This window comes from Vipera ursinii (assembly GCF_947247035.1).
Source record: "Vipera ursinii genome assembly, chromosome: 8".
Classification (NCBI taxonomy): Eukaryota; Metazoa; Chordata; class Lepidosauria; order Squamata; family Viperidae; genus Vipera; species Vipera ursinii.
The window spans coordinates 5,534,116-5,559,160 of NC_139519.1; the positions used below are offsets into that span (position 1 = coordinate 5,534,116).

The 25,045-nt window shown below is 43.3% G+C and overlaps 1 protein-coding gene across 1 annotated transcript in view; it reads left to right on the top strand.

Annotated features, from left to right (window-relative positions):
- Nucleotides 1-23,911, top strand: part of FER1L5 (fer-1 like family member 5) — a gene marked incomplete at both ends in the record, with an annotated part of 90,807 nt that extends 66,896 nt beyond the window's left edge. Inside the window, 15 exons of the mRNA XM_083368855.1 lie at nucleotides 2,340-2,459; nucleotides 3,368-3,490; nucleotides 4,424-4,579; nucleotides 5,093-5,184; nucleotides 6,900-7,070; nucleotides 7,963-8,111; nucleotides 9,387-9,526; nucleotides 11,283-11,371; nucleotides 13,044-13,139; nucleotides 14,413-14,554; nucleotides 15,621-15,720; nucleotides 18,977-19,188; nucleotides 22,373-22,482; nucleotides 23,259-23,406; nucleotides 23,741-23,911. Coding sequence (XP_083224981.1) covers nucleotides 2,340-2,459; nucleotides 3,368-3,490; nucleotides 4,424-4,579; nucleotides 5,093-5,184; nucleotides 6,900-7,070; nucleotides 7,963-8,111; nucleotides 9,387-9,526; nucleotides 11,283-11,371; nucleotides 13,044-13,139; nucleotides 14,413-14,554; nucleotides 15,621-15,720; nucleotides 18,977-19,188; nucleotides 22,373-22,482; nucleotides 23,259-23,406; nucleotides 23,741-23,911 — 2,019 coding nt within the window. The remainder of the gene's footprint in view (nucleotides 1-2,339; nucleotides 2,460-3,367; nucleotides 3,491-4,423; nucleotides 4,580-5,092; nucleotides 5,185-6,899; nucleotides 7,071-7,962; nucleotides 8,112-9,386; nucleotides 9,527-11,282; nucleotides 11,372-13,043; nucleotides 13,140-14,412; nucleotides 14,555-15,620; nucleotides 15,721-18,976; nucleotides 19,189-22,372; nucleotides 22,483-23,258; nucleotides 23,407-23,740) is intronic.
- Between the last annotated feature and the right edge of the window lie 1,134 nt (nucleotides 23,912-25,045).

The window sequence follows — 25,045 nt, forward strand, 5'->3', positions numbered from 1 at the left end:
AGTTCCATAAATAGAGAGGGAGTATCCTCCTTGTGTAGGAAGGGTATTGGATTAGTAGTAAAGTATTTGCTCCATGGAGGTTCAGACTGTCTTTACCAACCATAACTTCACCATCAGCATCCAGGTTTTTAATCTCAGAATCCTCTAAAAGTAGAAAGTATAGCATGATAACTAATTTTCTCAAGAGATTAACAGAATAACGAATTCTAGTAATAACTAATAATTAAGATTAATTCTGCTGCTTCTTACAGAGATTGGGCAGCTTTAAATTATGGTCATGGAGGAAATCAAAAGAAAAGAAGGTAAGTCAGGGTCAAAATTTTCATGTTGTTGCATTTTTGTGTGATAAAAAACTCCAAAGCCTTTGCAGATCTCCCTCTGAAACATGGAGCCTGGTTTGTTTGTTTTTTCCCACCCAAACATTTCCTTGGAGATATTTTGCTGCCTGACAGAGAAATAAATGCCAAAGGTGATCTCCCCAAATCAAGAGGGGAAATTAAATCTTTCCCCATGTTAAGGTTGCACTCGAAGTAGGAAGCCTTATCAATACATTGCTTTCCAAAGTAGGGCTCCAAACCTGGAAACTTTAAGACTTGTGGACTTCAACTCCTAGAATTCCTCAGCCAGCTATGCTGGCTGAGGAATTCTGGGAGCTGAAGTCCACAAGTCTTAAAGTTTCCAGGTTTGGAGACCCTCTTCTATGGTAATATACTGTACATAGTATATACATAGTTATCATGTTCAATTTTTTCCTGGTCTGGAATTGATTGCCTGATGGGTTTCCTTCACTCTACTTCATGGGAGGGCCAGCCCTGTAAGACTGATGAATATAGTTAAAGAGGTTACAGTTAACAGAGTTGGACGGGACCTAGGAGGTCTTCTAGTCCAACTCCCTGCTCATGGTTGCTTTAGTCCAACCCCATATGCTCTTCTTGACCAATTTCATAGAAAACTCCAGTGATGGAGCATCCACAACTTCTGGAGACAAGCCATTGCACTGATTAATTGTTAATTGGGAAGCCAGATTCACTTAAGAACAAAGTTACCACTTTAAGATCTGCAATGAGTCACTTAACAACTGTGGCAAGAAAGGTCATAAAATGGGACAAAACTAAGTTAACAACTCTCTAAGCAACAGAAATTTTAGGCTCAGTTGCGGTCATAAATCGAGGATTACCTGTATTGCTACCAAGAAAGTTATGTGGGTCAATGTGGGAGAAGGAGAGGCAGAAACTGGGGGAGGAGTCAAGAGAGGAATCGGCTTAGAGTTTTTATGTTCCCATAAGTGGTCTAAGTCCAGCCCCTATGAATTCCATTGACTCTTATCTAGCACTAGTTTAGTGCTGACTGTTAGTTGACTGGATTCTTGAGAATAGGCAGTGCTTTTTTTTTTAAGAAAATGGTGCCGGAACTCAGCCCCCCTCCCCAGCCAGGCCATTCCTTGATCAGCGACCTTTCATTCCCCTCCCGAGCCGGACTGCCATGCTACGGCAGATGGGATGGGCAGGGTAGGCCTGGTCCCTCTCCGCCATTTTGGAGCCAGGGGGGGAGTGATGCTGAATGGCTCCACTGCTGCTGTGTGCCACTGGAGGGACTTTCTTTAAGCTTCCCCAGCAGATCATCTGCCCGGGTGCAGCCACCTTGTCCTCCGCCAACTCTCCCATGGCTTTGCGCCATGACCGGGTGGCACAAGCCTGCTCCGCTGCCTCTCTCTGCCAGTTCTTTGTTGCCTGTGTCACGGAGAACGGAGAACAGAGCAGCTCTGCGCAAGGATGCAGAGCAGAGAAGAGCAGTTGCTTGCTGCCCTGCATTGTCCCACGTCTCCCTTCTCCCTTCTGGAAAGGGCAGCCCCGTTTCCTGCCTCTTCTCTTCCTGGCGCTGCTCCTCCCTCTTCCAGAAAGCATTTCTTTGCTAACCTGTTTTCCAGCTCTGGCATTTTTCTCTTCTGCTGCAGGGAAACGGAGTTTGTGTGGCTGAAAAAAAGTTCAGTCAGACCTTCCAACTCCTTGTGAGATCTTTTTTTTTTTTCACAAGAAGTTGGAAGGTCTGACGGAACTATTTTTAGTCCCACAAATTCCGTTGAAAAAAGGGGCCGGAATGCCGTTCCGGGCATTCTATGACAAAAAAAAGCCCTGAGAATAGGCATGAGCAATAGATCAGCTCATCAGGAATTCAATGTATGGTCCTGAGTCTTCATGCCTGACGGTTGGTCCCTGAAGCTAATAAGAAATGAGGTCAGTGCAAGGAAGTCTTTTGGTTGGAGAGAGCAAACCAAGATCATTCCATTTGGAAAACATGGAGAGGGCCATGCTCGACCTTCTTTCTTTATTTTTTGACAGGTAGATGAGGAGGACGAGGAAGAGGAAGAAGAAGTTGATTGGTGGAGCAAGTACTATGCAACAATGGGAGATTTATCCAAGAGTGGGCATTACCTGGAAAAGGGCTATGATAGCATAAAGGTGTGCTTTTAAGAGAAATATCATAGGAATACAGGGCAGGCAACAATTGTCACAAGAAACACCGGCTCCCAAGTTCCCTCAGACAGAGCAGGTGACTCAACTGCTTTTCACTTCATCAAATTTCCACCAAATGGGTCTCCACCCTTCTCTGAAGCTTGGCGCTGGTCTCCATATCCAGTGAAAATGGATATTGTAAGCCACCTTTTGCAATCAGACGCAATGCTGGCTGAGGAATTCAGGGAACTTTTTCAAAGTACTTTCCGTTATTATTTATTATTTATTTTATTTATTAAATTTTTATACCGCCCTTCTCCCGAAGGACTCAGGGCGGTGTACAGGGCAATAAATATCGAAATATAAATACAAAAGTTAAAAAAGAATTAAATAATTATGCCCAATGTAATACAATAATTCAAACTATGTTAAAACCAAATCCAAACTCAAGTAGGAATATTCTCATACAGACAAAACATCCTGCAGTGTGGTAAATATAATCTCTTATGGGTTAGGAGGAGGCCTAAATGCTCACAAATTTTGCAAATCAATAAATGTATACAATATTTGGACCATTTGTGGTTAGTTAGTGCAGTAATGGAAGGATGCTCAGACCAGAGAATAAAGACTGTGCAAACATATACAGAGAAAGTGAAGTAAAATCAACTGACTTTTAAATGATCTACTGAATACTCATATCCACAATATTGTAGATGTAATACAAACAGGTGTATTACATCTACAATATTGTAGAATTAATAATAATCTACGTCTACATTACATTTACAATATTGTAGAAGAAGAAGAATCTATAATAATATAAAGATACCTATAGAGAATAAAGATCATGCAAACATACATAGAGAAAATAAAGAATATTTCAACTGATTTTTTTTTAAATAATTTGCTCCCAGATCTATAATTGTGAGCTGGAAGAAGTTCCCGAATTCCACGGTTTCCAGGATTTCTGTCAGACTTTTCAGCTATACCGAGGAAAGGTCCAAGATGATGACCCTGTTGTGGGGGGAGAATTTAAGGTGAAAACAAGACCCCCAATCCCCCTCTCTGGCAAATTGCCTCAGGAAATTCACCCAGGAAATCTGGATTCCTATCTTTCCTGTTCTCTCTAAATTAGCCACTTCTCAATTTAAATCTTTATTAAGTCATAGACCAGCATGTAGAATAGAGAAATTGCATTAATTAAATTAAATGCAAAAGAAAGGAAATGAATGTATATATAGATTTGGCTGTAGACAGAGATGGTGTCAAATTGATCTGATGATAGCATTTTAAGATAAAACAAATCAGAACAACAAGCTATTTAATGAAAAGTGGAAATAATAACTCCTGTCGTGCTCCTCTATAAAAAGGGAAAGGTAAAGGTTCCCCCGCACATGCGTGCTAGTCATTTCCAACTCTAGGGGCCGGTGCTCACCTCCATTTCAAAGCCGAAGAGCCAACACTTGTCCGAGGACGTCTCCGTGGTCATGTGGCCGGCATGACTAGACGCCAAAGGCGCACGAAACACTGTTACCTTCCCACCGTAGTGGTCCCTATTTTTCTACTTGCATTTTTACATGCTTTCGAACTGCTAGGTTGGCAGAAGCTGGGACGAGTAACAGGTGCTCACTCTGTTACGCGGCACTCGGGATTTGACCCGCCAAACTGCCGACCTTCTGATTGACAAGCTCAGCGTCCTAACCCACTGAGCCACCGCGTCCCTTACTCCTGTATAGTGGGGACAAAAGAGTATAACGTGTTCCAGTGAAAGGGCCTTTGATTTTTAGGTTGATGTGTACAAATCTCCCAATTCTTTAATACCCTGTGGAAAACCAAATTCCCAGCATCATTGAGTCAGGGGAAACAATATCATTTGTTCATTTGCTCAAAATCACAGAATTTGTCTCAGGGAAAGAAATGCAGTAGTGCTTCTCCTGGAAGCCTCCATTGACCACCGCCTTGTTCTACAGGGCCTTTTCCGGATCTATCCTTTGCCAGAAGACCCCAGAATTCTGCCTCCACCACGTCAGTTCCAGGAGCTTCCTGCCAATGTCTCCCAGGACTGTCTGGTTCGCGTTTATATCGTTCGAGCTTTTAATCTCCAGCCGAAAGACCTCAATGGATTGGTAATAATCTTTTCTTCGTTGTTTTGCTGCAGTCGTAGAAAATCCTCTTCCAGAGGCCAGTTGGTAGAGTTATTCAAGGTAAAGTTTGGAGCAGCAACCACAAACATTGACAACAACTGCCCATTAACTTCTATTTCATGTGTCTTGACTGGTGAACCTTGCAACTTCGATTTTGAATCGGCACCAGCTGATGAATCTGCTAAAATTCAGCAAATTTGGCTTACCCGAGTTCCAAATCAAAGCGGGATGAAGGAGAGTAGCCAGGCAGATTCTAAAAGCTCTGACTCTCAGATTCCACCTGGCTACTCTCCTTCATCCTGCTTTGATTTGGAACTCTGGTAAGCCAAACTTGTTGAAATTTGGGGAGAAGCCTGTCTCTATTCTGTAACTGTGTGTTTGTGAGCCTAATTTAAGAAAGAGAACAAAACCACCCCTTTGTGTCTTGTGTGTACTGGGCTGGGGACAGAACACAGAGAAGAGAATGTAGAGATTTTTCTTTGCACCCCTTTACAGTGTGACCCCTACATCAAGATCAAGCTAGGAAAAGAAAGACTGGATGACCGAGAAGAGTATATACCCAACACCCTGGATCCTGTGTTTGGAAGGTCAGTCTACCAAATTAGTTGTGGAAAACTGTCCGTTGGGTCAAATTGCTTTGTTGCTGCTGACCAGCATTCAAGTCACATGCTTAAACATAGTTTGGGACTGCAGAATATGCTGAATACTACTCTTACATATGGAGCAGATTACCATGTTCCTCTCAAACGTGGTTAACTATTTTGTGGCAATAGATAGAGGATGATAGATAGATAGATAGATGATAGATGATAGATAGATAGATAGATAGATAGATAGATAGATGATAGATAGATAGATAGATAGATAGATGATAGATAGATAGACAGATATAGATTACAATGATAAAAATTAATACAACCTAAAAATAAAAATAAGAAAATAAGAAAATAGAAGGTACATAAAAAAAGAAAGAAGAAAAGAAAGAAAAATGGTAGATAAGAGATGGGATATGAAAAGATGAGATCGTTTGTTGTACTTTAAGACATAAGTTACTAAAATTGTTTAGACTTGTTGTGATGTGGGAAATCGCTTCTTTACATAATTCTTTTTTCTTCTTCTATAGAAAGTTTATTTATTATTTATTTATTTATTTATTTATTTATTTATTTATTTATTTATTTATTTATTTATTTATTTATTTATTTTAATCCCATTTATATCCCGCCCTTCTCCGAAGACTCAGGGCGGCTTACAATTTAAGCACAAACCAATGTGCTTAGCAATAGCCTTCTATAGAAGAAAATCTTTTTTTCATATTGTTGTAGCTTGTCTTTTTTAAATCCACTTTAGGATCAGTCCTGTTAGGTATTACTCTTCTGTAACACCTTCTAAACACAGTCTATCTATAGAGGCAGATATTATTAAAATTAGCTTCTGGGTCCATTGTTCAAAATATCCTTTCAATATATCTAATGTTAAAATATTTTGCTTCATTCTGTAATTGTAAATCAAGTTTAAGTGTCGTTCTCTTTTAATTGTTAAAAATGAAATTTATTTTTACAAAGAGCCTTCTGTACAAGAGTCCTAAGTTTCTGCTTGCACGAACAAGGCATTCAAAGGTTTGGCCTAGCCTTCTGTAACCAGGCAACATTTAAAACTATTGGGGGTCACAGCTCCCAAATTTCCTAGGCCCAGGAGCCTATTCAGCGAGTAAAGGTACCAGAATGATAGGAGTGGGGCACTTATATCTTCTGTCAAGTTACGAAGCCTACTGCCTTTAGGAACACTGTAATGCTTCTTTCTTACCTACAGTATGGGGGGTGGGAAGTGGGGAGAGTTTGGGATCCACAGGTGTTTCTTATCAATATGATAGCCAAAGCCGTTGAGGAATTGTTTTGGCAAACTGAAGATTCTTCTCATAACAATTATTGGAAGATACATTGGACAATGTGACCTGAACTTTCAGAAGGGGGAGGGAAAATTTCACTGTTTTAATTATCTGCTTCCCGCCATTTCCTGAGAGCTAGCTTCCCTTCTATCTTACTGGTTTGCTAATGCCTCATAAAGTTTACATTAGAGCAGGGGTGTCAAACTCGCAACGTCATGTGACGTGTCACGACATATCGTACTTTTTCCCCATTGCCGGCAATAGGGTGGGCGCGGTTTCACTATGATGCATTCGGCCTGTGGGCTGGCAGTTTTACGCCTCTGCATTGGAGAATACAATGTCTCTGCTGCTTTGCCTTGTTGGATTTTTTAACCAGAATTTGATATCTTCTTTTTTTTTCTGTGATATCTCAAGAACATATGAACTTACATGCACCATCCCACTAGAAAAGGACCTGAAGATCTCCTTATTTGATTTTGATCTATTTTCACCTGATGACCCAATTGGGGAAACCACCATAGACCTGGAGGACCGACTCATGTCTCATTATGGGGCCAACTGTGGGCTGCCACAGACTTACTGTGTGTAAGTACTAAGGCTACGTGTGAGTAATCCCATCTTTCTCATCATAGCAGCTTCCAGATGTTTTGGGAGTCATCCCCCAGAAATTGCCAAGAATGTCTTCTCAACTGTGGGCGCCCCAGAGCTATGGAATCGGTTGCCAGTTGAGCTCCGGATGGCGCCCGACCTCCGCTCCTTCCGACGCGATCTGAAAACGCATTTGTTTGAACAAGCCGGCTTGGCCTGATAGGGGGTGGGCTGGGTTTTTTATTGCTCTTAACATTTGTATTTATCGTTTTTACTTGGGCATTATGTTTAATTCCTTTTAACTTTTGTATTTTTTGTATTTTATACATCTGCCCTGTTCACCGCCCTGAGTCCTTCGGGAGAAGGGCGGTATATAAATAAAATTAAATAAATAAATAAAATAAATAAACTTTAGAAATTCAGGTTGCTTTCATCTACCACATGCAGGAACTGGAAATGTCTCTAGTCTAACAAACAGAAGGACTAGGGAAGACATGATGGCAGTATTCCAATATTTGAGGGGTTGTCACAGAGATGAGGGGGGTCAACCTATTCTCCAAAACACCTGAGGGTGAGACAAGACGTAACAGATAGAAACTTAACAAAAAAAAAATCCAAACTAGAAATAAGGAGGAAATTCCTGACAGTGGAACATCTTTCCTCCAGAAGTTGTGGGTGCTCCATCACTGGAGGTTTTTAAGAAGAGATTGCATAGCCATTTGTCTGGAATGGAATAGGGCCTCCTGCTTAAGCAAGGGGTTGGATAGAAGACCTCTATGGTCCCTTCCAACTCTGTTATTCTGTACTGAAGTGATACCTTCAAGAAAAAGCACAGTCTTTCTGAAAATGTTCTCTACAAACATTGTTTAACCTCTTCTCCCTCTTGCAGGGCTGGCCCCACACAGTGGAGAGATCAGCTTCTTCCAAGTGAACTCTTGGAAAATCATACTCAGGCAAAAAACCTGCCTCATACAGAGATAAGTGAAGATGGAAGCAAAGCCATTTTCATGGGTAGAACTTATCTGCTTTCTGACTTTGGTGAGTTTCCAGGGAATTTTCAGTACTGTACGGTTTGGAGGCAGTGCTTCTCATCCTTGGCAGCGTTGCACGGACTTCAACTCCCAGAATTCCCATTGCTGGCTGGGGAATTCTGGGAGTTGAAATTCACATAGCTGGAATGAGGTATTTCCTTGTGGTCAACAAACATGAGCCTGATTGAAGCTGTCGTTACCTTGAGGCCATGTCCCATTTTGTTTATATGATTGAATCACACCTTTATTATTTTTACAATTAAGTCAAGGCAGTGAACATGCCTTCTTCCTCCTGTTTTCCTCACAACAACAACCCAGTGAGGTGGGTTGGGCTGAGAGAGAGGGACCGGCCCAGAATCACTTCGCTGGCTTTCATGCCTAGGGCAGGACTAGAACTCACTTCTCCTGATGATTGGCCCAAAGTCACCCAGCTGGCTTTCATACCTGAAGCAGGACTAGAATTCACCATCTCCTGGTGATTGGCCCAAAGTCACTGAGCTGACTTTTATGCTTAAGGCAGAACTAGAATTCACTGTCTCCTGGTGATTGGCCCCAAATCACCCAGCTGGCTTTCATGCCTAAGGCAGGACACATAGTCTCCCATTTTCTAGCCTGTGCCTTAAACAGTAGTCCAAACTGGCTATTATGGATATGATCTAGCCTCTTTTTCCTGTCATGTTCCCATGACATGGTCTTCATCTCATCCTCCTTCCTCAAATGAGATGGGCCTAAGTTCTTCTCAGCCGTTCTGGAATGTATGTTTTCACTTTATTCCGACATTGGATACTCTACTCATCCTTGCCACTAGCAGGGAAATCAAAGGACTAGCAGGCACTAGGAACAATCAGAGGCAGGGTAGTTGTCAGCACCGCAGACAACTAATTTTGCAGTGTAGTTTTCTGAATGGGTAAAGAGCACCACAACTTGGAAGTGGAGGTTGGCAGCTCGGGGCAAATTCAGAGACTCCTTTAACTGTTGCAAACCCAGGTAAGAAAGCTACGAAGATGCCTGCAGAAAGTCAAGTAACAGGAGCTGTTGTCTAGCAACCAGTTTGGAAAGCAGGTTAAAGGTTTCTCCAGCTATCACCCTTCTCCTGACCAAAAGGAAAGGGAATGAACTAAATTTTGGAACTCCTGGCTTTCACTCAAACCCTCACTAGATATTTTTCAGTCTAGATTCTTCCTCTTATCCCCACTTTTAAAACCACAACAATGAATATCTTGCCTAGTCAAAGCCTTGGGTTCAATTTGACGGGATTCCATCCGATGTTTCCTCCTTTCAGAGACCAATTTGCCTTCGCATGGATATCTGGGACCTGCCAAAGAGCGTATGGCCCTCCACCTTCTCCGGATGTGCGGATTGGTCTTTGAACACATAGAAACTCGCACTCTCTACGACTCAGCTCTACCTGGAATTGACCAAGTAACCCTTAATCTCACATTCAGATTTTCACACTATGCTTGTTAGCTGATAGAAAGAAGAATCAGACAGTCCAGGGAGTGGGGGGGGGGGACAATACTGTAATCCTATAATTTGGCTGAGTTTCAGAGATTGGGAAATTAGAGCATCTAAGTGTTTACCGGACACATTTATTTATCTTCTACAACAGCTCCACAACTTCACAATTTGGTGGTCTCCATATGTCTTTGGATTACAAATGCAAATTTCCCAAGTTTTCTGGAAATGGGTTCTTGATCTTGATCACCCGGGGGCCGGAGGGGGACGAGTGGGAAACCCTCTGATCAAGCTCCACTTCTTCTGTAACCGCTTGGCTTTAGTAAAGTATACTTTAATCTCCACACCTTCAGTCCAACACCATTTTGCTTCAGTTCTCTAGCATTTATTGATTTCAATCCATTTGCTTCCTTTCTGCCAATAGAAAGCTGTGAATTAAACCCATAAAAGACCCCAATGTTTCCCTTTTGTGAATATTTTAAACCTGAGTTGTACACTTAAGCTCAGTTGGAGAAGCCAATGGGATAGCTACATTAAAAAAAAAATCCTCGAGGACAAAAGATGATGTGATGTGCTTAGATAACTATTTCATCCATTTCATCCGTTATTTGAGTTTTTGTATGCCATTTGATTTTCAGACAATAAGGAAAGGTATACATATTTTATTGAATGAATGAATGACAGAAAGTCACAAAGCTTTTTAGGATGTAATCAATTAAATCAGATCCCTGTGGAGTTTTCTCTCCTTTGTGGACATAGGCAAGGAGCACTGTCAAAAAAAAAAGTGAAGACGGTGACCACAGCTGTTGGTTGAAGCCCCCCCCCTTCTTACATGCATTGCATGCACAATGCATGCAAAAATGCAGGTTCACCTGGTGCGCCAGTTGCGGCCCTATCTGGACCGAGATGCCCTACGTACAGTCACTCATGCACTTGTGACCTCCCGGATAGACTACTGCAATGCTCTCTACATGGGGCTGCCCTTGAGGACCACTCGGAGGCTTCAGCTGGTGCAGAATGCAGCCGCGCGAGTTGTGATGGGGGTCTCCTGATACTCCCATGTAACGCCTCTTCTCCGCGAGCTGCATTGGCTTCCAGTTGCCCTCCGGGTGAGATTCAAGGTGCTGGTGATGACCTATAAATCCCTAAATGGCATGGGCCCGGATTATCTTAGGGAGTACCTGCTGCCAGCATCAACTTCCCATCATCCCGTGCGCTCCCACAGGGAAGGCCTCCTCAGGGTCCCGCCAGTCAAGGAGTGCCGGCGGGTGATTCCCAGGGGGACAGCGTTCTCAGTGGGTGCGCCTGCCCTATGGAATCAGCTGCCGGTGGAACTCCGGATCGCCCCGGCCCTTCGTTCGTTTTGCCGGGACCTAAAAACCTGGCTATTTGAGCTGGCCAGCCTGGACTGAGGGGTTTTTCAGGTTTTAAATCCAATTTTAATGTGTTGGGGCTATTAATTTAATCATATTTTAATCTGTATATTGTATTTTTTAATTTGCCCTGTACACTGCCCTGAGTCCTTCGGGAAAAGGGCGGTATATAAATTGAATAAAATAAAATAAATAAAAAATAAAAAGGAGTGGAATTCCAAATCCAGGCTGCCACCTTGACTTTTTTTAGTCCTCCTATGGACATCCCTGACAAGGAAGAGAGATTCCTGCTCAGCAAATCTGTCATTATGAATATTGTCTTATAAATCCTGTGCCTCTCTCCTATCCAGGGTAAACTGCAAATGTGGGTGGACATCTTCCCACTTTACTTGGGTGACCCAGGACCTCCTTTTGATATCACCCCACGAAAAACCAGAAAGTAGGTGCTACCAATTTTTTCCCCTAAGACTAAACATCAGCTGCCACCTCAGGCTTGCTTGTGCTTCGTTGATGTGTGCTGACAGTCTGCCATTAACTGTTGAGAAGAGGGGCAAAGGGGGTGGGCCATGCTTGGGAAATCAAAAGTAGGTGCTGTGCCATCTTGAGAAGCTGCTTCAAGGTCACCTGGCTATGCATTGCTGCAATACACTTGATCTCTAATAAAAATGTACCTTTCTGAGGAAATTGAGCCAACAATTGCTTTTTTACTTAGAGATTTAAGTTTGTGGGCTGGTCTGACACTAAATAAATCAAAGCCCCCCAGTCAGTGTGGTAAAATAGTGAAGGTGTCAGACGAGGGCTGATGCAATCTGGGTTCCAAGTCCTGGGAAATTCTGTAGATGAATTGATGTAGGAAACAACCAGGTGAGCCTGAGGTGGGGATTAAATGCATCATCAGTTAAACTCACTACTGATGAGGTAGTTAGAAATCTAAGTCCAGCCTTGCCCCACCCCCTTGAAGTCTTTTGAACTGTATCCTGGCTCTATCCTAACCCTATCCTGATTTGTTGCACCTGATGCTTGGAACCAGACCCTCTTTCTTAGCCCAAGGGTCATTTGGCCTAAAGAGGAAAGGGCTGGACTAGGAACAGAAAAACCCACATACTAGTTCTTTCTTGGCCACAGAAGCTCACTGAGGGACTCTGGATCAATTACTCTGTCAAGAGCCAGAGTTTGTTTATTATGTAGTATATGGCAAATCCTGAAGTCCTCTCATAATGATGTGTTGTAAGTCAGGAGATCACATGGGCTTTCTGGCTGCCATTGTGGAAGAATTAGCCGATTCTATGTTGTTGCTCAGGGGATGCCCAAGTGTAGCCTCCTCTTTGTGGAAGCTTCTTCCTTGTCCTCCAAGAAGTAGAGTGGGGTAGCGGCAACCTTGTTGAGCTAAGAATGGGGAGGTCCAGGTTCAGGTTCACTCTGTACCATAGGAAAGTGTAAGGTCCTGCCTCAGCTAGTTCTCTCAAGAAAGCAGAACTCTTGAAACTGGCATTGTTTCAAAAGGAACTTTTGTTGAGAGATAGTGAAAGCAGAACAGCAAGGCAAGATCTGAATATTCCCGTGGAAAAACATTACATTAAACCCTTCTCTTCAAAAACCCTCCCAGATGCCCAACTGCCCAGTCCATCTCCATGAGGACCCAGATTGTTGGGGGCAATAAGCTGACTTTGTAATAATGCCGCTTGAGGGCCCCCCGAAAGCCCTAATAAGCAGGCATATACATAGAATGAAGGCTATTGCTATTGCTAAGCACATTGATTTGTGCTTTAAAATTGTAAGCTGCCCTGAGTCTTCGGAGAAGGGCGGGATATAAATGGGATTAAAATAAATAAAATAAAATAAAATTTCCAGCCAATCCAAAGGTGTGAAGTTGTTATGGGAACTGGAGGCTGAGAGAGAGAGAGATATATATAAATTGCTGTTCCCAGGCGTTGCATCCTCTGCTCCCCCAGAGTAGAGATAAGGCAGGTGGCCCCAGGCTCATCTCTCCCCCTTTCACACACAACGATACATCAAAGTAGCAGAAGAACAAAGTGAAAGAAACACATCACAGGCAGCTCAAAGATTCCCCCCTCCCAACAGAATGTCAACGTCTTTTCTCTTCTTTCTAGATACGAGCTTCGCTGCATAATTTGGAACACAAAAGATGTAGATCTGGAAGATACCAATATTTTTGGAGACAAGATGAGCGACATCTATGTGAAAGGGTATGAGATAAGCGATGTTGGTGGGGAATTGCAGAGTCCCAAACAATTGCATTTTTATAAGGAATCCATTTCCCCCATTCTTAATAGCACGGGGTTGTTTTTTTCCTCCAATGAAAGAAAGTGGTTCCACAATATTCAAAAGTAGTAACATAATACAAATAGAGGTCATCAGTCCCAAAGTTGGCTGGTTTCTTCTGAAACCAAAAGTAACATAACTCTTCCCATCTCTTCAGCATAAGGGCAGGAAGAGGAGATACAGAAAAAGTTCATGGAGATCCCTCACTCTGGCCCTCTCTTTTATCCAGTCTTATCTTTCCTTTGGCTAAGGCTAGTCTAAAGAAAAAAAGAAATAAGGGAGACATGATAGCAGTATTCCAGTATCTGAGGGGCTTCCACAAAGAAGAGGGGGTCAAATTATTCACCAAAGCATCAGAGGGAAGGACCAGAAACATAGGCTGGAAACTGACCAAAGAGAGAAGCAACCTGGAATTAAGGAGAACTTCCTGACAGTGAGGACAATTAAACCAGTGGAACAGAAGTTGCCTCCAGAAATGGTAGGCACTCCATCACTGGAGGTTTTTAAGAAGAGGCTATACAGTCACTTGTGTGAGATGGTATTGGTTCTCCTGCTTGAGCAGGGGGCTGGACCAGAAGACCTCCAAGGTCCCTTCCAGCTCTATTCTATTCTAAGGCCTCAGTCCTACTTGTTCTCTTCTTTGCATTTAATAATAATAATAATAATAATAATAATAATAATAATAATAATAATAATAATAATAATAATAATAATAATAATAATAATATTTGTATACCGCCCTTCTCCCGAAGGACTCAGGGTGGTGAACAGGGCAAACATATAAAAATACAAAGATACAAAAGTTAAAAAGAATTAAACACAATGCCCAAGCTAAAACAATAAATAATATATTAAAAACAACAATAAAATCCCCTGACAGCCGCTCCTGGATTCCTACTTCCACTCCTCTTTCCTTGTTCATCCCGTAACCCCAAACCATAAACTCTTCTGTGAGAAATGGAGGATCAAAGCAGTCATTGACCACAGCTTCCTTTCCACCACCATCAAGTTCCTTAATGCATTTCCACACAACCTACACGCCAACAGAGAGTCAATGGACATTTGCCACTGTCATTTCTGTCTACACCTGTTGGCCAAAACTCCAACCTACTTGCATAATGCACCATTCACAACATCTGTCCCCACACTCGAGTTGACTAAAAATATTTCTTTCCCTCTCCTTTGCTTTGGTCCCAGATGGCTGGATGGCCAGGAGGAAGACAAGCAAAGAACAGATGTCCATTATAGGTCCTTGGCAGGAGAAGGCAACTTCAACTGGCGATTCATATTTACTCTGGATTATTTGCCCATGGAGCAAGTCTGTGTCCTCACTAAGAAGGTGGGTGGAAGCATAGGGGCATAAGCTGGCTTTTAGTTCCCATTTCTCTCTCTCTCTCTCTCTCTCTCTCTCTCTCTCTCTCTCTCTCTCTCTCTCTCTCTCTCTCTCTCTCTCTCTCTCTCTCTTCTCTTTCTCTTTCTCTCTCTCTTTCTCTCTCTCTCTCTTTCTCTCTCTCTCTCTCTCTTTCTCTCTCTCTCTCTCTCTTTCTCTCTCTCTCTCTCTCCCTCCCTCCCACTCACTCACTCACTCACTCTGTGTGTGTAATCTCATTTGCCCTTTATAAAACCCCTTGGGAGACTGAAATCCAACTCTTTGAAGAACTAGAGTGGTTAAGACACCAGGCTAAATAAGCGGTTGACCATGATTTCAAGTCCCACCTTAGTCATGAAATTCAGCTGGCTGACTTTGGGCCAGTCTCTCTCTCTCTCAGCCCAACCCACCTCACAGGGTGGTTGTTCTGGGGCAAATAGGAGGAGGAAAGTGCATGGGATATGCACACCGCCTTGATTTATTTGTAAAAATAATAAAGGTGGGATACAAATAAAGTGGAAACTTGAAGGTAACACCAGGAGCAAGGTTTTGAGGGCCTTCTTGGCGCTATTAGAATTGTTTTTCATTTTCCAATCTCTTGCCAGTCAATCTTGACTCCTAATGATTTTGTGGACAAGCCACTGGCTTCTTCCTTTTTTTAAAAAAAATTTTTTTTCCCAATTTCACTTTTAGCTGTGAAATTTCCTGGTGATCTCTATCCAAGTATTAGCCATTATCTTCCAAGCCCAAAGATGGTGAAATGGTGCCACCTTCTGAGATGGACCGGGGAAGCCATGCAATGATATATATACTTTCTAGTCTTTTTTTAAGCAGCAAGAGTACACAGCGGTACCAACATTGGCGATCTTGATGCTGTTCTTCTGTTGATGCTTCCTAGAACTGCGTTGGCTTTTTTGACAGCTGCGACACACAGCTGACTCCTACTTAAGTGGTGGCCCCCTGGGACACTTTAATCCCTCGCACAGTTACGATTGTTGATGCCCATTTTCCTCCCGTCCGTTTTTGTTTTTTGCAGCAACATTTTTGGAGTCTGGATGAGACCATGCAGAAAGTACCTCCAAAACTGATCATCCAAGTCTGGGATAATGATAAATTCTCAGCTGATGATTTCATAGGTAAGGTTTTTGAACGTGATGAAGGCCCTTGGGAACTCTGAGGGAAAAATGTTTTTTCTGCTACTTCTCAACAAGAGTCCCCCCTCAGCATTCTCATTTTGTGTGAAAGTAAAAAGCAAAAACAAAAAAAACCACCCACCACTTCAAACCATTTTTCCTTTAGTTTGAACTTCCTTAAAAAGGACCTCCTTCATTTATGGTTCATTCACTTGAGGTATAGCCTGTTTTTCCTTTAGGAACTGCAGGGTGGTATGCATCAACACTCTCCTCAATTGTTTCCCCATGATAACCCTGTGAGGTAGACTGGGCTGAGTCTCCCTCTTCTCTGTGACAGCCTGTCAAATATTGGAAGACTGCTATCATGTCACCCATGGTCCTTCTCTTTGTTAGGCTAAATATACCTACTTCCCTCAATCTTCCATTGTACGGTTTAGTCTCCAGACCCTTTATCTGTTGCTCTTCTCTGCAGTCTTTCTGCAGCCTCATCATCTTTTTTTTTTTTTTTGGTGTCATGTCAGAAGTCATGCTTGACTACTGGTGTCCATAAATGCAACCAGGCATTTCATGACGACATTCAAGAATTACATATTCTTGCTTTATTTCAGTGTATGTTCTCCTCCCCCTAGTCTAGCCTACAGCTTTGTTACCCCTTGTCTCCCATCTCAACAATAATCAAGCCTAACCCTGCTTAACCTCTGAGATCAGACATGTTTTGTTACATGATATTCCTATAAAGGTGCAGGAACACTTACAGTGTCCGCTCATGAGAATATCACCCAAACCCTTTTCCTTTTGACAGGAGCTTCAAAAGCACATTCTTTTTGGTCAAGCTGAATGAGAACCAGCAGTCAGTGCAAGGAAACCCACATTCAGGCTTAGAAACTGCCTGGGTGACTTTTGGCCAATCACACATTCTCTCTGCCCAATAAATCTCATAGGGAGATCGTTGTAGAGAAGAGACAGCCTCAACCAAAGCACCAGAGGGCAAGACAAGAAGTAATGGATGGAAATCAAACATAGAATTAAAAAGAAATTTCCTGAGAGTGAGAATAATTAATCAGTGAAATGGCTTGTCTTCCGAAGTGGTGGGTATTCCAAAACTGGAGGTTGTTAAAAAGAGACTGGACAGCCATTTGTCTGGAATGGTATCAGGCAAAGGTGTCCAAGCTTGGCAACTTTTAAGACTTGTGGACTTCAACTCCCAGAAATTCCCCAACTAACATGGCTGGCTGAGGAATTCTAGGAGTTGAGGTCCACAGGTCTTAAACTTGCCAAGGTTGGACACCCCTGGAATAAGATCTTCTGCTCAAGCAGAGGGTGGATTAAAAGACCACCCAGGTCCCTTCTGTATTCATGTAAGCTACCTTGAACTCCTGGAGAGTAGGAAATAAATCCAATACAGGTAGTCCACTTTAGTAACTGCAATTGAGACTGGCAACTCGGTCATTAAACAAAGCAGTTGCTGAGTGAAAAATCTCGTGACCATGCTTGCGATTTTATGGAGGACAGCGCATCCTGGCTTCAATGGCAAACACCTGATAATGCAAAAGACTTAAATGTGGCTATTAGTTGCAAAGTTATGATTTCAGCACCGTTTGTAACTTGGTCGCTGTCCAAGGTAGCTACTAAACAAGGACTGTAACAAAGTTGCAGAAAAAAGTGCAAGAGAATGCATCATATGTAAGAAAGAATAACCAGTTTCTCCATACTCATCTCGGGTTCTCCAAGCGAAGATGGTCCATTGCACTATTTCATGTATTTATTTGCTTACTTTTCTGGTGTAAAGGTAAAGGTAAAGGTTCCCCCGCACATGCGTGCTAGTCGTTTCCGACTCTAGGGGCCGGTGCTCATCTCCGTTTCAATGCCGAAGAGCCAGTGTTTGTCCGAGGATGTCTCTGTGGTCATGTGGCCAGCATGACTAGATGCCAAAGGCGCACGGAACGCTGTTACCTTCCCACCATAGTGGTCCCTATTTTTCTACTTGCATTTTTACATGCTTTCGAACTGCTAGGTTGGCAGAAGCTGGGACGAGTAACAGACACTCACTCTGTTACGCGGCACTCAGGATTCGACCCGCCAAACTGCCGACCTTCTGATCAACAAGCTCAGCATCCTAACCCACTGAGCCACTGCATCCCTTTTCTGCGTACTTTTCTGGTGAGCCCTGCTCTTAAGCTATTCTGTAAAACTAGGCCAGGTTTGGATGATACAAAACCCTCTGCTTGGCTTCACATCTTCATGGTTGGAAGCATCAATGAAGCTGATGTCCAACCGATCTGATGTGCATCATTTGAGAGAAGCTGGTGAGGATTTGGAGTCAGGGTTGGAAGGGATCTTGGAGATCTTCTAGTCCAACCCCCTGCTCAAGCAGGAAACCTGGCCTACACCATTTCAGACAAGTGGCTGTCCAGTCTCTTCTTTAAAAAGAAGAACATCCAGAGCTCCTGAAGGCAAGCTGTTGCACTGATTAATTGTTCTGTCAGGAATGTCCTGCTTACTTCTAGATTGGGCCTCTTCTTGATAACTTTCTATCTGTTACTACATGTCCTACCCTAAGGTGCTTTGGAGAATAGGTGAGCCCTCTCTTCTATGTGACAGCCCCTCAGACTGTTATAATCCCACTGATTAATTGTTCTCATTATCAGGAAATTTCTCCTTAATTCTAGGTTGGATTTCTCTTTCATGATCTTCCACCTGTTACTTCTTGCAGCTCTTTCATGCATAGTCTTAATTGGTAACCTAGCAAGGCTGCTTGGTGTTACCTTCTGTGAACCATCGGATCATAGAACGTAGAATCAATGGAATTCAAGAGGAGTTGGACTTAATTCAAGAGGAGTTGGGAACATAATTATTCTAGGCTGGTAACATGCTTAACTCTGCCCCCCCAGCTCTGCCTGCTGCTAAAATAAGACAGATCAGACCCTTCTTGAAAACCGAGTTTGTAAACCTCACAAGACTGTGTGAAAAGCAGGGTGGGTATTTGTGATTTTTAAATATCACGGATCCCATTGTCTTAGCACATCGTAAAAGCCAGAATATAACAGTAAACCACAATGTACATTTTTCTGGAGATGGCATGTTGTGTGAACCCCGTTGTAATATTTTGTTAGCCCAAGATTAACATAGTATGTGAACCCAGCTGAAGCAGGCTAGCGTCATCACTCTTGATTCACAGGGCTGGAAGGGACCTTGGAGGTCTTCTAGTCCAGCCCCCTGGCTCAAGGCAGGAGACCTTATACTTGTGTTCCTCCTGTAGGCAATCTGGAAATCAACTTGACCAGCATCCCACGGCCGGCCAAACGGCCTCGTGATTGCACTTTGAAAGTCCTGCAGGATGACAGCAGAGCTGCCGGCTCTTCCACACCTTTTGGCCGACGCAAACAAAAGTGCATTTCTCTGTTCACCCAGAGGAACATGAGAGGCTGGTGGCCTTGCATTGTCTTTGAGAAAGATAAACCACGAGTGTCCGTAAGTCAGGAAAAGATTTCGGGGGGGCGGGGTAGGGGGGGTAGGCTGTCTCTAAAACATCCAATTACAAGTGGTTCTTGACTTACAGCAGTTCTTTTAGTCACCGAGGTTACAACAGCACTGAAAAAACGGACTTGTGGCTGTTTTTCACACTTACAACCGTTGCAGCATCCCCATGGTCGTGTGATCATAATTCAGAGGTTTGGCAATTGATGCATGTTAATGATGGTTGCCGTGTCCCAGAGTCACATGATCATCTTCTGGCAAGCAAAGTGAATGGGGAAACCAAATTCACTTAACAACCGTGTTACTAACTGAACAGCTGCAGTGATTCACATAACAACTGCGCCAAGGAATGTGGTAAAATAAGCAAAACTCACTTAGCAAATTGTTGGTTTCACTTAGCAAGAGAAATGTGGGGCTCGGTTGTGGTCCTAAGCTGAGGATTTCCTGTATGCTATCGGCTATTGCAGGGGTGTCAAACTCAATTTCATTGAGGGCCGCATCAGCATTGCAGTTGCCCTCAAGGGGCCGGGTGAGTGTGGCCAGGGTGGGCGTGGTCTACTGGGTGGGTGTGGCTAGAGTGCGTATGGCCTACTGGGTGGGCGTGGCCAGCTCTACATCGTTCGCATCAAGGGTGCCTATGGGGGCCTGGGCAGGAGTGGGACAGATCTGAGGGTCTCTGGCAGAAGGAGGGTCTCTGGGCCAGGGCCAAGGCAGTGGGGGCCATTCCCTCACTGTTTCCAGGATGGCTTCGTGGGCCACATGAAACCACTTCGCGGGCCAGATCCGCCCCCCCGGCCTTGTGTTTAACATGTCTGGGCTATTGGGTTCTCTGCACAATTGATCAAGCAATGATGGGTCAGTTAAGAACTTGGGGTACTGGAATCTCTCATCTCTTGATGATCCTTCAGGATTCGGCTTCTAAGTTTGAATTCATATTCCATTAGGAGGCAGATGTGTTCATTTTTAACCCCTCCACCTTGGAAAGATCATTCTTCTGAAATATTTTATTTCTTCAGCATCTCCATGTCTTTGAGCCAGCATCCCACAAACCCAACCCTCCCAGATGTATGTGTTACGAACTCATCTTGCAGATCATCAGCCTGGGAAAGTCTGGTTGAGACCAACCCAAAAGGCTGAAGTATCTTGTTGGTGTTTATGCTCCAGATTCATGTCTACCAATCCAGACAGCACAGAATATTTCCTGCAAGTCTAGGATGGCTATGGTGGAGTACTAATCAAGGAAGACTGAGCAAAGTACTCAAGTTCTTAAGGCTGACATATTGGCTATCCGATGCTTTGGTCCACAAATTGGGATCCCCCTTTGCTTTATGTGTGATACATATATAAAGGTGGTCCTCATCTTATAACCATTTGTTTCATGACAATGGCACTGAAGAAAGTGACTTATAATGGTCCTTGCATCTACAACCATCAGAGCATTCCCAAGGTCATGTGATCAGAATTAAGGTACTTAGCAACCACCATGGATTTCTGACCATTGCAACGTCCCAGGCATCATGTGATCACCATTTGCAATCTTCCCAGCCAACTTCCAACAAGCAAAGCCAATGAGGAAGCCAGATTCCCTTAACAACCATGTGTTTCACTTAACAACTGTGGCAAAAAGGTCATAAAATCAGGCATGAGTCACTTAACAACCACCTTGTGTCGATGCTGCTAACATTGGATGTTCTTGCTTTGACAACATATGGAGATGCAGCCTTTTTCTTTCTTATACTTTTAGAATTAGATGATACTGTGGGAGGAGGAGGAATGTGATGAGAGTTACGTTAGACATAACAATATTGCAATAGTGTGTGAATTCAGGGCTTTTGAAATAAGAGATGATAAGAAATGGAGGGATGGAGTAATGGAGGGAAAGCCTGCATTTCAAACTAACTGGAGAATGTGATTTATGACTGTTAATTAGAGGAGGGAATTGTGCTTTGATACTAGGTGCTCAGGGGAGGGGAATTCAGATTTTGGCTTCAACTATGTTACTGCTGAAGCTATACTACTCCAATAAAGATTCTTCAAGGTAAACAATGCCTTGAAGTTCTTTGAAGAGTTTCACCTATCAGAACTATGATACCTTGCTTAGTAATGAACATTGTGGTCATAAATGTGGTCTTAAGTTGAGGACTACCTGTATCACAGGAACCTAGAGAGCATATTTAAAAAGCAGAGACATCACCTTGCTGACAAAGATCTGCATAGTCAAAACTATGATTTTCCCAATGGTAAAGTATGGCTGTGAGAGTTGGACCAGAAAGAAGGCTGAGCATCGAAGAACTGATGTTTTCCAACTGTGGTGCTGGAGAAGACTCTTGAGAGTCCCTTGGGCTGCAAGGAGATCAAATCAGTCAACCCTAAAGGAAATCAACCCTGACTGTCCTTTGGAAGGACAGATCCTAAAGCTGAATCTCAAATAATTTGACCACCAAATGACAAGAGAGGATTCATTAGAAAAGGCCCTAAGGTTGGGAAAGGGTGCATCAACCTCCAGCTTGAGAATCCAAATAAAGTCCAGGATTTCTTTCATTTCTAAAGATCTTACTGGTTTATTGAATACATGGCATGGTATAGGTGAAGGAAAACTAACTCTAAAATCTGAAGACATCTAACTAAAGCATATAACAATGACATTCCCAGCCAAACCTCCCAGGTGTCCATGTAGTTCATGTAAACATCTTCTTGTTGATTGGAGAACCTTCTGTTATCTTCTTCCCCATGGTTAGAATGTCCTCAAAAAAGTTTTCTTGCAGCTGTTTTTCAACAAACATCCGCAGAACTGGAGTGGTTTCGTTTCTCTAACTAGCTCATTAGAAGCCTCATCCCCCCTCCCCCTTACTTTAATGACAAGATGAAAACTATAAGGCATGTAGCTGTCAAGTTTTCACTCTTGACAAGAGTGAAGGCAAAAGGAAAAGGGGATGGAAGAGGATGAGATGGTTAGATAGTATTCTTGACGCAGTGAACATGAATTTGAGCAGATTCTGGGAGACAGTGGGGGAAAAGGGCCTGGCATGCTATGATCCCTGGAGTAGTGAAGAGTCAGACATGACTGAGTAACTGAAGAACAACAAAATAAGCAGTTGGCTCCGTGCTTGTTTTGTGCCAAGCCCACCGGGAATGACTTTTTACTCCAACCCATGTTCTTGTGTCTCTGGCTTTCTAGGGTAAGATTGAAATGTCTCTGGAGTTGCTGACTGATCTTGAGGCTGAAGAATTGCCAGCTGGGAGAGGAAGAGAAGAGCCCAACACGAACCCCTTTCTGAAGTCACCAGAGTAAGATCAGAAGTTGGGTGTCCTCTGACACAAAACCTGGTGGAGGAAGTGACTGTCCTCAGAACTGTGATGCCTCTCATCTTTAGACAGTATGGAAGGAAGCGGTAGCCTTACATCACCATTCACAGGGTTTGGCAGATTTTGAGGCAGGAAAGTATCCCCAACGTGCTTTTCCGAAAGGCGACCGGACTCTCTTGATTTCTTTTTCCTTTGAAAACATTTTGCTTCTCATCCTAGAAGCTTCTTCGGTTCTCTTTCTTGGGTGAAATTGGCCGTAGTTTCTTAGTAGTTGGGAGACTGAAGACGCGTGTTTCTCTTTGCTCTCTTTCAAAGAAAAAAAGCCAAGAAAGTTCAGTTACCTTTTGGACAAAGCACATTTGGGACAACCGTGACCTGGATGATTGAGAATCTCAACAGACAGGCAGGAAAGTGCAAATTAAACCACCTTCATCCCAATTAGTTTACCCTGACCAGGTCTAAGGGTTAAAAGACTCTGTAAAATGTATCTTGGAGAAACCACAATCTTTGACCAAAGTCTTGTAGATGTGATGGGCAATGTATGTTTCTCCCAGTGCCCCAGTGACACCATTGTGGGGTCCTTCAAGTATGGAGTCCAGGATGAAGCAGAAATAAATGGTAAGGGATCAAAGATGCCAAACCACCCTGGCTGGTCTTCAGCTGATGACTGAGCATAAGCAAATAAAAGATGAATGAAGCTAAGATGAATACAACTGCTGTCTCATCACTTCTCTCTTCATTCTTCTCCCTCAAACTAGGAGACCAGCGACCTCTTTCCTATGGTTCACAGCCCCCTTAAAGAGCATCCATTTTATTATATGGCAGAAGAGTAAATGGAAGATCCTAATTTTCATTTGCATCCTGCTGGTGATCTGGCTATTTGTAGATTTCATCTACGCAGCTCCAGTAAGTCTTCTGAGAAAAGAATGCAAAAATGTAATCCTGAAGGGGAATCATCATATAAGTAATAAGGGTGGGACTCTTTCAGTCAGTCATATGAGTGCTATGAGAGAGAGAGAGAGAGAGAGAGAGAGAGAGAGAGAGAGAGAGAGAGAGAGAGAGAGAGAGAGAGAGAGAGAGAGAGGGAGGTGGATGAATAATACAGTACAGCTTTCACTGGTTTCCTCCATCTTCTTTCTTTATTTATTCAGGGTTATCTGGCCATGAAGTTGGTCAATCCAATGAAATCCCAGGGTCCATTTTGGTCCAAGCAGTCTTCGAAAAATAATATTAACACAAGCTTTCAAATAACATGGACAACCTCAGAAATAATGCAGACAATTTCAAAGGTGTCATCACCACCAGCAGCTCCCAAGACAGGACCACCAGAAGCTCCCAAGACAGGACCACCAGAAGCTCCCAAGACAGGACCACCAGAAGCTCCCAAGAGAGGACCACCAGCAGCTCCTAAGAGAGGACCACCAGCAGCTCCCAAGAGAGGACCATCAGCAGCTCCCAAAAGAGGACCACCAGCAGCTCCCAAGAGAGGACCACCAGCAGCTCCCAAGAGAGGACCATCAGCAGCTCCCAAGAGAGGACCACCAGCAGCTCCCAAGAGAGGACCATCAGCAGCTCCCAAGAGAGGACCATCAGCAGCTCCCAAGAGAGGACCATCAGCAGCTCCCAAGAGAGGACCACCAGCAGCTCCCAAGAGAGGACCACCAGAAGCTCCCAAGAGAGGACCACCAGCAGCTCCCAAGAGAGGACCATCAGCAGCTCCCAAGAGAGGACCACCAGCAGCTCCCAAGAGAGGACCATCAGCAGCTCCCAAGAGAGGACCACCAGCAGCTCCCAAGAGAGGACCACCAGCAGCTCCCAAGAAAAAGCCTCCAGCAGTTCCGAAGAAAGTTCAAAGCCAACTCCTGCCGACAACAGCTCTCAAGCAAATGTCATCAGCAACTCCAAGTAAAGTTCCAACAACCATGCTGAGAAAAGGGCCACCAACGAAGCTGAAGAAAGTACAGCCCACAACATTGAAGAAACTGCGTCCAAAACCTTTGAAGAAAGTGTCACCTCCGATCTCAAAAAAGCCATCTCCTAAGGAAACATCAAAAACCACAAAGCCACCACAACCAACTATCAAGAAATTATAGGCAACTTCTCCCAAGAAAAGCAGCTCCCCCTCCCCCAAATTTCCAGTTCCTAAAAAAATATTGATAACACTGAAAGGACCAAAAAAATAATAGTTACTCATCCAAAAAAAATTCCTTGCAGGATATCACCAACCGCTAAGATCCTAGTCTGTTATAGTTAAGTGTTCGCTTTTTGTTACACAGACAGAAATCCTGTCCTGCTTCTCACAGTTTATTTGAGTGGTCACTAAATGAATGGTTGTAAGCTGAGGACGACCTGCACTGCCCATTTCAGCAATTGAGTCTGCCATATCTATTTTATCTTTGCATTTCCTTCCACATTGCCATCAATTTCATTATACAGGTAGCCCTTGACTTATGCTCATTCACACATGCACAGACACACACACACACACACACACAGTGTGTGTGTAAATTGCTTTTAAAATAACAAAAAATAAAGAAGAAAAAAT